At 44.1% G+C, this 15,616-nt stretch overlaps 1 protein-coding gene across 1 annotated transcript in view; it reads left to right on the forward strand.

Annotated features, from left to right (window-relative positions):
* LOC124613831 (muscle M-line assembly protein unc-89-like) overlaps window positions 1-15,616 on the forward strand; it is a 261,356-nt gene that overhangs the window by 191,307 nt on the left and 54,433 nt on the right. Inside the window, exon 11 of the mRNA XM_047142554.1 lies at window positions 1,769-1,949. Coding sequence (XP_046998510.1) covers window positions 1,769-1,949 — 181 coding nt within the window. The remainder of the gene's footprint in view (window positions 1-1,768; window positions 1,950-15,616) is intronic.

Genomic DNA, 15,616 nt, shown 5'->3' on the forward strand with positions numbered 1-15,616 from the left:
CTCTCTCTCTCACACACACACACACAAATGGTTACTACTAGACAAATAGTATTGCTAATCCTATTTATTACTAATCCTATGTATTAACTTTAGGTGCCCATCAGTGTTACCGCACTTGCTGATTTCTTGGCTAGATCGCCAGTACCTTATGCTTATTTACTGTGACATCTCGTCTTCCTCCTTCTGGTTGTCACTGTTTTGGCTGTCACTGTGGGCATCGCTGTCCACCCTCTGGCGATTGTTGTTATGTTGCACATAGGCATGTCTGTTACGTCATGTCCGCAGGTGATCTTCATGTGTTGTTTTTGAAATACTGTTAGTCAAAATACGCTTACTTCTGCCCATTGTTCTTCGTCTCTTATTGCTGTGTGTATATCTATATGTCTGTTTCTGTGTAGTCTAAGTGTAGTGTATGTCTATTGTTCGCGTATGGCCCGCAGAAAAAGACAGTGTGTTCTGGGGAACCTTATTCCCCCTCATGTGCCTATAGGTGTCTGCCTCACGCGGTTTAAGTGTGTGGGATAAGGTCCGTGTCTGGTTAAGAAATGTACCATACCGCGGCTGAGATCGATATGTTTCATTCTCAACCGCTCTTTTATGTCAGGGAGGAAGTCGTGGAGTCTACGTCCGTTATCGCTTACACCCCACTGACCTTGCCATGTATCCAAACGCCAACTTTGAAGGTGACGTACCGTCTCCATCGGTTCACCAGTTATTGTGTGTACCTTATCTAGTCTCCCCATCATTAACCAGCACCTAGCAGCTCTGTACGTGATCGTGATATCTATGGGGCATATTCCGAGCACCACACACAGTGCATCCACTGAGGTGGTAACGAAGGCTCCAGGTAGCCTAGGCAGGACAGTTCTCTGCACTCGTCTGACGGATTCTTTGTTGGTGACCAGGTTCAGTCTGTGTGTCCACGTGCCAGCTGCGAATCTAAGTACTGATTCGAAGAGCGCACAGTGGTATGTCCGTACGGCTGCTAGTCTGTACTGTTTTGAGTTTAACCTCAATAGTTTGTGAAGTATTTTTTGTGCTTCCTCTGTTGTTAATGTGTTCGTGGATATTCAATTTTTCATCTAAGTGTACCCCAAGACAAGGCGTAACGTGTGCTCGTTTGATGTTTGTGTCCCTAATTTTAACAGACGGATTCCTTTGGAGTGATCCTTTCAGTAATCCGTCTGTTGTTTTGTTTTCGGCTATCCTGAGTTTATTGTTGTGACACCATTGTGTAATTGTCTGTAGTATTCCACTGGCTTCCTCTTCTAACTGGGCTCTGTCGTCTGCAGTTGGTAAAACCAATAGGTCATCTGCGTAGGCTCAATTCCGTCTGACCTGTCATCCCTATGCAGAAGTTGTAGGATGGATTCGATTGCTATGTCCCAGAAGATGAGGCTGCAGATCGACCATTGAGGACAGCCTTCGGTAATTCTTTTAATTACTTTCGGCTGTCCATCTCCCATTCGACTAATCGCTCTTTACAGTAGTCTAGGAAACTGTTGTACAGTGATTGAAGTACCTCCAGATGTCTTAACCTCTTAAACATTGCGGGCCACCAGAGATTATAGAATGCCCCGGCAATGCCGATCATTACTGTCATGGCGTATTTCTGTGTTGTAGTATTAACTATGTGTAAAGCCTAGTTGGAAGTACGATATGCACCCAGAATTAATTTTCGTTCACGGCTGGAGTGACAACTTGGACTAACAGTCGCTGCCTCGTGTCGTCCGTGAGGACGTAGCTTGTAACTGTGTTGCTGTCGCAGGTGATCGGCGTCCCGCAGCCGGTGCTGAAGTGGTACAAGGACGGCGCCGAGCTGAAGCCGGGGGACATCCACCGCATCATCTCGGGCCAGGACGGGACCTGCTGCCTGGGCACCTACACCTGCGAGGCGCACAACTGCATGGGCACCGTCGCCTCCTCCGCCTCTCTGCTCGGCTTCGAGGGTGAGTCTCTCCAAGGGCCGGTATACCTACCGAGGCGGCTCAGTGCCGTACCGAACCGTGCTGCATAAGTCAGCTTATGAAAACTTGAATGGTCATTCTTACATTACAAGGAGTCTGCTGGAAGTTGAAGGCAATAATAAAAAATTATCACCATTTAATAGAGCTGTAAAAATTAGTTTTTGGTGTGTTTAACCAGTTCGAGAATTTCATAAAAAAATCTTCTTGACAATGACGTGTTGAACAACGCTTGAAAGAAACAAGTTTTGTACCGTAAGGAATAAGATTAGAAATTCTCTTTTATTTAAAATAATCATCTTTCGGATCTTCCATGAGCTTCTGACGAGATCATTCTTTACTAACTACCGGTTTCGACCATTTGACCATCTTTAGGTAAAATGAAAACATTTACAACAGCCTATTTGGCGACGTTGTTATTTTAGACAGAAGCGTGGAGTCATAAGGAGAGCGTCTTCTTTTCCTGTCCCTACAGTATTAGACCTTTGCCTATTACGACAGCATACGAAGATTAATGACGTATATCAGTGCGTTTTACTGTTGACTGAGCAGCTTTTACTATTAACGACTGTGACGCAGGATGACTTTTATTTCACATTATTTGACGCGACAGTGAGAATGTTGCCATATAGGGATGACACCTCATGATGACCGTACTATCGAAAGCCATTGTTAATAAAGATTAGTTCATCAGGGCTCTGGACGGTTCAGAAATAAGAGTCTTTCACAAACGCTTGCAAAATGTGGGGGACTGCCTGGACAAATACAGGGAGGTCAGAAACAACTGAAAAGCTCATCAGGGTGTTCAGGGTAGGTTGTTCTTTAAAATAACTACACTACTGGCCATTAAAATTGCTACACCACGAAGATGACGTGCTACAGATGCGAAATTTGACCGACAGGAAGAAGATGCTGTGATATGCAAATGATTAGGTTTTCAGAGCATTCACACAAGGTTGGCGCCGGTGGCGACCCCTACAACGTGCTGACATAAGGAACGTTTTCAACCGATTTCTCATACACAAGCACCAGTTGACCGGCGTTGCCAGCTGAAATGTTGTTGTGATGCCTCGTGTTAGGAGGAGAAATGCGTACCATCACGTTTCCGACTTTGATAAAGGTCGGCTTGCAGCCTATCGGGATTGCGGTTTATCGTATCTCGACATTGCTGTTCTCGTTGGTCGAGATCCAATGACTATTAGCAGAATATGGAATCGATGGGTTCAGGAGGGTAATATGGAACGCCGTGCTGGATTCCAACGGCCTCGTATCACTAGCAGTCGAGATGACAGGCATATTGTCCACATGGCTGTAACGGATCGTGCAGCCACGTCTCGATCCCTGAGTCAACAGATGGGGACGTTTGCAAGACAACAACCATCTGCACGAACAGTTCGACGACGTTTGCAGCAACATGGACTATCAGCTCGGAGACCATGGCTGCGGTTACCCTTGGCGCTGCATCACAGACACGAGCGCCTGCGATGGTGTACTCAACGACGAACCTGGGTGCACGAATGGCAAAACGTCATTTTTTCGTACGAATCCATGTTCTGTTTACAGCATCACGATGGTCGCATCGGTGTTTGGCGACATCGTGGTGAACGCACATTGGAAGCGTGTATTCGTCATCGCCATACTGGCGTATCACCCGGCGTGATGGTATCGGCTGCCATTGGTTACGCGTCTAGGTCATCTCTTGTTCGCACTGACGGCACTTTGAACAGTGGACGTTACATTTCAGATGTGTTACGACCCGTGCTCTACCCTTCATTCGATCCCTGCGAAACCCTACATTTCAGCTGGATAATGCACGACCACATGTTGCAGGTCCTGTACTGACCTTTCTGGATACAGAAAATGTTCGGCTGCTCCCCTGGTCAGCACATTCTCCAGATCTCTCACCAACTGAAAACGTCTGGTCAATGGTGGACGAGCAACTGGCCCGTCACGATACGCCAGTCACTGCTCTTGATGCCGGCCGGTGTGGCCGTGCGGTTCTAGGCGCTTCAGTCTAGAACCGCGTGACAGCTACGGTCGCAGGTTCGAATCCTGCCTCGGGCATGGATCTGTGTGATGTCCTTAGGTTAGTTAGGTTTAAGTAGTTCTAAGTTCTGGGGGACTGATGCCCACAGATGTTAAGTCGCATAGTGCTCTGAGCCATTTGAACTACTCTTGATGAACTGTGGTATCGTGTTGAAGCTGCATGGGCAGCTGTACCTGTACACGTCATCCAAGCTCTGTTTGACTCAATGCCCAGGCCTAACAAGGCCGTTATTACGGCCAGAGGTGGTTGTTCTGGGTACTGATTTCTCAGGATCTATGCACCCAAATTGCGTGATAATGTAATCACATGTGAGTTCTAGTATAATATATTTGTCCTATGAATAGCCGTTTATCATCTGCATTTTTTGCTTGGTGTAGCAATTTTAATTGCTAGTAGTGTATTACGAAAAGAATTCTATACTTTACGCCGTTTCTGTGTTAATTAGCATTGAAGTTATCCAATCAGGCTGCTGCGCGTGCAAATTCAAGTTTCCCGCCAGATACAATCAGTGTCAGGTGTTCTCGAAGCGCACGAAACTACTCTGCCTTTGGCTCTTGTTCGATCGTTACTACCGTCCCGCGTACAGTTTTTGTATCGCTCTCTTGTTCGGTTTTAGCACACCACGTTTCGCGACACTCTCTGGCGGGCCGCTGTAATTTGTGCGCTGAACGACTTGACTGGCTAACTTAAATGCTAATTAACTCGGGAGCGGCTTAACGAATCAGGTTTTTTTTATTAACAGTTATTTCTGAGCACAGTCTACCGTGAAACGGCTATACAAGATTTTCAGACTATGTCTCATCACCCTGTGTTTCACTCTTTTAATGTTCCAGTCGAGATAAAAAAAATTTCCATTTCAAATTAAATAATACATTCTTGTTAAGCAAAATGGCAACTGGTGTTGAATAATTATTTATTGCTACAACTGATTTTGCTACCCGTAAGTTGTATCATCAGGTACATATTCAAATCATTCACAGTGAAACTCAGACGTTATTTCACGGCCACATCACTCTCAGTTATGTTTAATAAAATGTGCGGGGCGCCCAATAATCTCTACGTTTCGTTGTAAATGGTTTGAACATGTACCTGATGATGCAACTTTAGTGTAGCGAAACTTGTATCAGTAATAAAGGATTATTCAACACCTGCTGCGGATTTGTATAACAAGAATACATTCCTACGGTCCTGGTTGGCCGCAATATAAAGTGAGTTGGAAGTAAATAAGTTCCTATATTTAAAAAAGAAATATATCTTCTGTTTAAATCTTACTATAAAAGAACACATTTGCCTGTTTTCGGTTCATTGCATCAGACAGTCAAATTCATTGGTGCCTCGATGTAAGGGTAACCGTGTCCCAATTCTGCCCCATTAGGGTGCTTGGCAATATATATCTCAGCAACTGGTAGCCATTGACACCTATCCAAACTGGGAATTCTACTTGTGTCTGTGGCATGTCTCGCCCACAACTTCTCTTTGGCGAAAGTAATCAAGAGGGCTTGTAGGATAAAACTGTTTCCTGCATAGGTTATATTTTATTTGTAATCATTCTTTGCGTTCAGATAATTTCTACTCACTGGCCATTCTCAACTCTTACACGTAGTATAATAAATTATATTTGTTTGAGAATGACCAAAACGTCGAAATTAGCTAACAGTTGACAGCTTACGCAGAAAGGAAGTTTCTCCTACAAAAAACCTGTTTTGGCGGCAACTCGTATATACAAAAGATAATAACCAAAGCAAGATAAGGACGGCGATCAGGCCGACCATATTACTGGTTCACATATCTCAGGTTGGATGGGTTCGGCTGTTTATTACCCGGTATCTAACTGTGCTCCTAGTTTCTGAGGCAGGGCGTGGATGGTGGCAGTAGGTATCCTCTCTGACCGACCGCAGACTGGCAAAAGACGCTTTTTCCACTAAGACACATTAAGTCTCTTAGAACTTCCGAAACGAATCAGGATCGTCTGACAATGGAAAGAAATGAATCCATCAACCAGTATTTTCAAGTAAAGTACGTCTTCAGACGAATGATAATCGAACCTACAATTCGTCTTGCAGTTACCACAGCAACAATCGTGTTACTAACGTAACATCTTCTAGTTTACTAAAAAAAATTTTTAGAGTAAAAACTTTTAATGTCTAGACAGCAGTTTTACTATCATAATTAAAATTCAATAACTAGTTTCGGTTTCTAGCAGCAACTATCTATCAGGTCTGCAATACATGTAGGCAATGTAGCCCAAGAAAATTATGTACAATCAAGTAGAATACAAAAACACTGTACAACACCTAAGCAAAAATAATGAGGACCCAATTCTAGAAGTGAGAGTGGCCATATAACAGCCGGCCGAAGTGGCCGTGCGGTTAAAGGCGCTGCAGTCTGGAACCGCAAGACCGCTACGGTCGCAGGTTCGAATTCTGCCTCGGGCATGGATGTTTGTGATGTCCTTAGGTTAGTTAGGTTTAACTAGTTCTGAGTTCTAGGGGACTAATGACCTCAGCAGTTGAGTCCCATAGCGCTCAGAGCCATTTCAACCATTTTTTTGGCCATATAACAATGTAGTATAAACTATCATATAACAATGTAGCATAAACTATGTTAATGCCTTTCTGATAACATACCGTTCAAAACATGAGAAGGCAGTGAATAAGCATTGAAAAGCGTTTTTAGCTGTAGTCATGCAACAACATGCATTGGTAGGTACCAAAGCAAAAACAGTACGTAGTTGGAAGCAATTACAGTTCGTAGTAGCCTGCGAGTAAGCCAGGTCGAAAGAACTGTAGGCCGGAAATCTCAAAAAGATTACTCTACATCCAAATCAATTTAAAGCGTAAAGACAATAATAGCATAAAATTAAGATTACAAGGCAGAGATGTGTATTACGTCCTGAACTGGCAGCATGCCGTTTGTAGGAAGCAGATCCTACGTAACTGCAATTAATTCATCAATAATCCAAGGCCAACTAATTTTAAACCATAAAAGTAACAGGGGAATGAAGTTAAAAACTACAAGACAGGGAAGCTAGGCAACGTGTCATATGTAAAAGTTGTATCAAATGTGAAAGCCCGTCGATAAAAACGTCTAAGTACACAGTAGCACTAACAAATGTGAATAATAGGATAAAAGACGGATTATACGTGAGGGTCGAATGACAAAAACATCAAAGTACAGCGTAGCGATAAAAATATTAATATGCGGTCATTTCGCAGGTTGGCGGTCATGTAGGAAATTGTCCAGTTGCATGAGTAGAAGTTGGATGAAAAACTCATTACTGGCAATAGGACGACAGGTATTGCCGTGAAAGCAGTATACACAACGATTCCAGAAAGTGTCAGCTGTACTATAGCTGTAAACATATATGCCATAGTTCGTGGTAATTTTTTAACAAAGCTAAGTGATCAACAGTCATAAAATGAGAGGGAGATTCCATACCCTGATTTACACAAGAATGTTCCTGCGTGCCGTATAACGCAGTCATTTTTATGAAATAGTTACAAATTGAAGGATAATATTAGAACGCTGCAAGCCGCCAGTCCGACAAGACACGTCAAAACGAACTGAATATGCGAGGGCTCCTACTGGCCAACCGAAATACCCAACCAACATCACCTGTCGTCTCATCTCTGTCTTGCAATCTTAATTTCGTGCCATTGTTACCTCTATATTTTAAAATCTATTTGGATGTGGAGTAAGGTTTTCGAGATTCCCGGTCTACAATTCTTTCGACAGGTCTGCAACCTGGCTTGATCACAGTGACATTTTCAGCTACGTACTGTTATTGCTTTGGAACTTAACGAATCTACACTGTTTGCATGACTACAGCTAACGATGCATTCCAATGCTTGGTCACCACCTTCTCGTATTTTAGACTGTATGGTACCTGATACGCATTAACGTAGTTTATACTACACTGTTATGTGGCCACTTTTACATCTAGAATTTGCTTCCCATTAGTTTTTCTCGGGTGTTGTACTGTGTTTTTGTATTCCATTTGATTGAACGTAATTTTCTTAGACTATGATTTGCTACATGTGTTACAGATTTGCAGACGGTTGCAGATAGGAACCGAAACTACTTATCGAACTTTAGTTGTGTTTACTTTTAAAAGTGTTTTGTTTAATAAACTGTATGAAGACCGCCGTCTGTCGACCCTGACCATGTCAGCCTTCACTGGCATCTTGTAGTAGTTGCAGCGAGTGAGTATGGCTAAAAATCCGAAATAAAAAACTCTGCTTAAACGAAAAAGTTTGTGTATATCTTCTTTACACTACAAAATTAAAGTTACTCCTAAAGTTATATTCATAAAAGACAGCCGGCAAGATTTTTTAATTTAACCGAAAGACACAACTTATCAAAAAAATTACCAGACAAATTGTACTTAACGGTACCAGTTTTCTGCTCTCCACCAGCTTTTAATTTCGAAGTAAATTGTCTTTCCTGTAATTTCCAGTAGTCTGAGATTCAACATTCTGTTCCCTCCAAAAACGTATTTTGGTCTAAAAATCTTGGAACCCCATTTCCGCTGCTATCATGATTAACAGAAACATACTTACGGACGCTACAAACAGTGCGTAATGTTTCACCACACACATTCAGTACCTTTAACTTTCAAAAACTGGCATTTCTTTTTAAATTCCTACGTCAATGGGAAATTCATACTCCTTTAACTCCCTGATAGACACATGTAAAGAAGTCGCTGATAGCCAGTTATAAAGAACAGGACGCTGAAAAAAAATGGTTCAAATGGCTCTGAGCACTATGGGACTCAACTGCTGAGGTCATTAGTCCCCTAGAACTTAGAACTAGTTAAACCTAACTAACCTAAAGACGTCACAAACATCCATGCCCGAGGCAGAATGCGAACCCGCGATCGTAGCGGTCTTGCGGTTTCAGACTGCAGCGCCTTTAACCGCACGGCCACGTCGGCCGGCCAGGACGCTGCAGTTGTATAGTTGGCTTCACACAGGTGTGACCCGTAGACAGGCGAATTTTGCAACAGAGGTTAGCGACGAATTTGCAGTGACAGCCGTAGAGGTCGTACCGTGTGGCTTGTGCAACAGCTCCTGGCTGAACCCCAGATGTTCGGAGCGCCACAGCCAAGACATCATGCACCGTGAATCTCTGTGACTTCCCTCGCTTAATGACCTGAGGTGTCGCACTCCACTTCTGAGCGACGCAACTCTGGTGTGATTGCCAGCGAAATCATTTGGCTTAGGTTTCATAACCACGCATCTTTAAAGTTAATTGCATAAGACCATGGCTGATTCATTTCTTCATTACGGACAAAGCTGCACATATGTCCCTTCATTGATCAACTTGCCACATACAAGGCACTAACTGTGGACGGATCAATCAGAAGTTAATAGAAGCGATGGACATTAGGAGAGAGTAACCGAACTTACAGTTCAACGTCTAATCACTATCCGAGACACGTCGGAGGCCGGAGCTTTCGTTAGACAAGGACAGGTGAGGAAATCGGCCATGAAGACGCCATTTTGTTATTCAGGTGATTTAGAAACATAATGAAAAACTTTAATTGGGATAACTGAATAGAAACCGGAAAGTACTCTTTTCGATAACAATCTAATATCTGAAGCAACGTACCGTTTTCCTTGATAGCTGATCGAAGATCCTTTGTTCTAAGTACAGGGGAGCCTAATTATTAGACACGCCAAAATAGCCTACTTAGAAAACAGTACGATTATTCACACACGTTGGCAGTGCTTGCTTATACACTCTGAGAAAAAAAAAGAAGAAAGACGCACGATGAAGGAATTACCTGAATGGGACGGAAATCAGTAGATATGATGCACATGTACAAACAAATAAATGATTATAATTTCGAAAAAATTGGATAATTTATTCACGAGAAGGAGCTTCACAAATAGAACAAGTCAGTAACTCGTTGGTCCACCTCTGGCCCTTATGGAAGCAGTTATTCGGCTTGGCTGTACGTGTCATGTGGTCAGATATACTCCTGAGGGATATCGTACCAAATTCTGCAGAAATGCCGCGTTACATCGTCAGAATCGCGAGTGACTGGAGCGCCCTACCCACAATGCTCCAAACGTTCTCAACCTCTTAGAGACCCGGCGAGCTTGTTGGTCAACGCAGGGTTTGGCGAGCACTAAGACAAGAGGTAGAAACTCTCGGCCTATGTGGGCGAGCATTATCTTACTGAAATGTAAGCCTAGGAGGGCTTGCCGTCAAGGGCAACAAAACGGGACCTGGAATATCGACGACGTCCCGATGTGCTGTACGGACGCCGCGGATGACAACCGAAGGAGCCTTGCTGTGAGAAGAAGTGGTGGCCCAGACCATCACTCTTGGTCATCGAGCCTTGCGGGAGGCGACAGTTGGGTTGCTATCCCACTGCTGTGCGGCCGTGCTGGTCATCGGGGCTCAGTTCGAAGCAGGACTCATCACTGAAGACGATTCTATTCCAGTCATCGACATGCCAGGCCTCCGCAGTTGAGAACGTTTGGAACGTTATGGGCATGGCCCTCCAATCATCTAGGGATTTTGACGCGCTATTTGGACACAGTTTGATACGATATCCATCGGGAGGACATTCACCAACAGTATCAATCAACGCTAAGCCGCATAACTGCTTGCGTAAGGGTCAAAGATGTACCAACGCGTTAGTGACTTGGTCCAGTCATCCATTTTTTCAGAATCTTTAATAATTTTAGTAAACATTTTTGGAATACAGTGATCAATTTTTTATATTTTGACTAAAGTTCAGTCTTGATCACACCATTTATGTTTCAATGAGATAGGTAACCGGTTTCGGTTATTTTTACATAACCATCATCAGAACCATGGCTCCCTCAGGATGGTAGGCGGAGCTCTCCTCGCTGCTACGAGGAGAGCTCCGCCTACCATCCTGAAGGAGCCATGGGTCTGATGATGGTTATGTAAAAATAACCGAAACCGGTTACCTATCTCATTGAAAAATAAATGGTGTGATCAAGACTGAACTTTAGTCAAAATTTAATAATTTGGTTCTCAGTACTTGTACATCACATCTGACGATTTCCATCCCACTCAGATAATTACTTCGTAGTGCGTCGCTTTATATCTTACAGTGGACTTCGTTATATACATATTCAAGCGTGTTTTCTATCGCACGTGTATTCTACCTCCCATTCCTCGTCGGTTATCGAATTCAACTTCTCGTCGACAGCAGGGCGAATCGAGTAAAATTATAGCTGGACAAAAAGGACAAGTTCACCAAAAAAAAAAAAAAAAAAAATGGAAATGAGCGTATGGCAGCGTTGCCCGGGAGGCCCCTAGTAGGGGAAGTTCAGCCGCTGAGTGCAAGTCTTGTTTCACTCGACGCCACATTGGGCGACTTGTGCACCGGTGATGAGGATCAAATGATGATGAGGACAACACAACGCCCAGTCCCCGAGCGGAGAAAATATCCACCCCGGCCGGGAATCGTACCCGGGCCCGCTTGCATGGGAAGCGAACACGTTACCAACCAGCTAAGCAGGCGGACATTCACCATACAAAATGTTAGTGAGCCCAGTGTTTGTTCTAGCGCTCTGTAGGAGGTATAGAAGTGGTTTCAGGCGGTCGCATGATACTCCACCACCGGCGCAAATTATGGCAGTGTAGTGGTGTGAACCGCCAGTCGATTGTATATAGTCAGTGCAATAAGGTAAACCGGACTTGAAAACGCGACAGAATGACAGAAAGGAACTATCGTGTGTGAACGTACCTGTGGCCACTCATGAATAACATGACATGTGCTCACATTCGCGAATATGGACGACCAGTAGCTCTATAATGGAATGACGTCAGTGAAACTTTGTGCCGATCTGGGAATCGAACCAGGATTTCCCGCTTATCACGAGCGGTCGCTTTATCGTTAGGCTATCCGGACGCCGGCCGCAGTGGCCGTGCGGTTCTAGGCGCTACAGTCTGGAGCCGAGCGACCGCTACGGTCACAGGTTCGAATCCTGCCTCGGGCATGGATGTGTGCGATGTCCTTAGGTTAGTTAGGTTTAAGTAGTTCTAAGCGACTGATGACCTCAGAAGTTAAGTCGCATACTGCTCAGAGCCATTTGAACCATTTGAGCTATCCGGACACTAGTCACGGCCACACCTAAACTTCCATGTGTCGTGAACCATGTGTCTACAACCTGCATTCGTACATTCATTATGTATGCTACCGCAAAGGGGAGATATTTTTTAATGCAAGCATGCCTGAAAAAGCTTTATATCGTACTTCTGAATAACACAGGCACTGTAAAACCTTGCCGTATAGATCTGAATCAAGTTGCCAGATTTGCTGGTATATTAACGGGGTGTTTCCGACGAATCTATAAGGAATGATATACCATTCATCTGCTGCCTCAACACGGCGTAAGTACAGCGATCGTAAAGAGATCGTAATAGTCATGGACCGGAGAAGATAGTCACACCCTGTCAACGACGATCGATTTCAAACCCGTCAAGAATTGTTGTTAACAGTGAAATGCAGGTCCACAAAACGATTTATGACACAAAATTGTAAAGCGAACTACATGCAATGGATATTTGTAGTCGAACCATTACTCAAGGCGCCACACAAAGATGTACGTCTTAAAGGAATAAACAAGACAGAAACTGGACATTGGGCGACTGGAGGCGTGGGGTGCGGCACGAAGGCCGCATGTGGAGGCTGTACAGGAATTGTACAAAGATATGGAGAAACCACGAGAATTACACTGTTCAACACAAATGCAAATGTTAGCCAAACCTGCATGTTTCGGTGCTATACTCGATTTTGGCCACGAACGACATCTGTGCAATGTCCTCCAAACATTCCAAGTGTCAGTCATGGTCAGAGTGTTTTCTGTAGGTCTGAGGGCATTATGTTGGAGCTAAGCGAATTCAAATGTAGATTAATTGTTGGTGTTCATAAGGTGGGTGCTTCCGTAACCTTACCGAAGATTTATACCGCATACACGGAGAGTGGTAAAACATCATCCGCCAAGTCGCAATGCGGTCGAAAGCGTGTGTCGAGTGAACGTGACGGATGAACATTGAAGGGGATTGTGACGAAAAATAAGAAGACGACAGTTGAAAAATTTACTTCATAACTGACTATCGCACTTGCGAACCTTCTCAGCACCCAAACAACAGGAAGGGAGCTCCAGGAGCAGGGAATTCCAGGGCGATCTGGAATTACAAAACTGCTTATCAGTGATGCAAATGCCCGTAACAGAAAATACGTGGTGCCGAAGCTATGAGACATAGACTGTGGAGCAATGGAAGTGAGTCATTTGGTCGGATGAATCTTCTTGCTCACTGTTTCCAACTTCTGGCCGAGTTTACGACCCAAGAGTGAAACATGGCGGGGAGTGCTGTGTTGTTTGGGGCAGCCATATCCTGGTATTCCACGGGCACCTCGGGTACTTTACAAGATCGAATTACTGACAGGGACAGTGTGACCATTTTGGCTGATCAGGTCCATCCCATGGTACAATGTTTATTCCACAGTGGCTACGCTGTATTCGAAGATGACACGACCCTATTCACACAGCTCGAATCGTCCAGGACTTGTTTTGCGAACACGAGGAATAATTATGCTTCTCCGTTGACCACCACAATCAGCAGATCTCAATGTTTTTGGGCCTTTGAAGTGAATTTTGGAGAGAAGAGTGCATGATCGCTAGACACCTGTGTCATCGTTACCCGAACTTGCCACTGTGCTGCTGAAAACCGTGCAGGACCTGAAGGTTTCCATTCCAAGTTAATTGGAGGCTGATTTGAATCTCAATGGTTTTCCTACACCGCAGGCTGACCGGCGTGGCCGAGCGGTTCTAGGCGGTACAGTCTGGAGCCGCGCGACCGCTACGGTCGCAGGTTCGAATCCTGCCTCGGGCATGGATGTGTGTGATGTCCTTAGGTTAGTTAGGTTTAAGTAGTTCTAAGTTCTAGGGGAGTGATGGTGCTCAGAGCTATTTGAGCCTACACCGTATTAAGCATGTTAATGTATTATGTTTGGTGTTTCCATACTTTCGTCTGTCCCCTCTAGTTGAGACTGGATGTGGTTCAGTAATGTTTTGCGTGCTTGTCTTGTGTTCCACTCAAATATGTTACCGTGAGCACGAACCACGATGTTTATTTCAGTAATCTCTGTGGCCAAATAGTGCTCATTCTTCTAAATCTTCGTAATGAGACTGCTGCGGATACTTCCGTCTTCCAAGATGACAGCAGCCGTGTTCTCAGGGCTGCACGCATACAGTCCAGGTTTGAGGGCAACCTATTGCACGTCGACTGGTCCCACGAAATCATCCAATATTAAACTAACAAAAATCTTTGGCTGTTGCGAACAGCGGGAGAAATGCAGCAATCAAATGCCCCGCAGTTTGGTACCTCTACAGGTTTAGTCCTCAGCGACAGGCTTCAGCTGGATGTCGGATACCTTGCGAAGCGGTGGTCTCTCTCCCTCGCCGAATCGATTCCATTCTGATGGTTAGGTGAAGTGTTAAACTGTATTAACGTGATGTCTTCCGATGGTTGACTAACTTCTTGCCCTGTGTGCTTGTCGACTACAGAGGGTGGGATAGGCCGTCGTCACTTTCCAAAAACCACTCGGAAGTAATGTGGAACTGATCTGTGGAAAATACTAAACAGAATGGGAATGACGTGGGAAGTATTAGAATACCTACAATCTTCATATCCATACCTTTCACCATTGCGATGTCTCGCTCAACTTTCTCCGTGGTATAGATATCTGTAATGGGAAACTGACGACTTCATATAATTTTTCATTGTTATTCGCCGTATGAACATTGCACTTGTTCTCTCGCTTAGCTGTCATGGCGTATTTAGAGCTTCAAACATACAGTGAATGATATCGTCATCAATTTCCAGTGGATGTCTGAGACTATGGACAACGCTGACCCAGAAATAAATTAAAATTAATTCCAACCCCTTCACTCCCCCTGTTCAGATCATTGTTTTTGGGAGGTTTTCCTTGGTCATACGGTGAATTACGGGATTACAAATACCCTCTCAGTTATCCCAAGTTCAGAACCTTTCTGCCCACTTCGATTCCGCTGCGGTGTTTAACTGAAAACAGGGACGTTCTACAAGAGCCCGCCGAATTCTCATTAGTAAGAAAAGAAAGATCTAAAAAAGTTTGTGAAGAAAACAAAAGTGCTGCATTAACCATTTTCTTTCGTATTCGTAACGGCACACATCGAACTGTCGGCTACTGACTACCAGCGTTCTGTGACACAAAGAAGGTCAGTAAAAGGGCTGAAAAGTGAACATATTGTACTTAGTGATTGATTCATTCCTCCGTGCTATGAAATTAATGGGTAAACAGCTTTTAAATAACGGGTTATACAAGAAAGAGACGCGTATATAAGAAATAGGTATTAACACCCAGGAGAAATGTAGGTATGCTTTGACTGTCATCACTATGTGCTGTTTTGTGCACATAAGTTATTGTCTCAGTTCATCGAGGTGGCTGTACGTCTACAAAGTGAGAGAACTGAAACAAAGCCACCACATTAATTACAAGTACAGGAAATAGAGTTCGAACTCTTATGAAGACTATCAACGTAATATACACAAGTGCACTGACGAGCACTTG

Source organism: Schistocerca americana, chromosome 4, assembly GCF_021461395.2.
Source record: "Schistocerca americana isolate TAMUIC-IGC-003095 chromosome 4, iqSchAmer2.1, whole genome shotgun sequence".
NCBI lineage: Eukaryota > Metazoa > Arthropoda > Insecta > Orthoptera > Acrididae > Schistocerca > Schistocerca americana.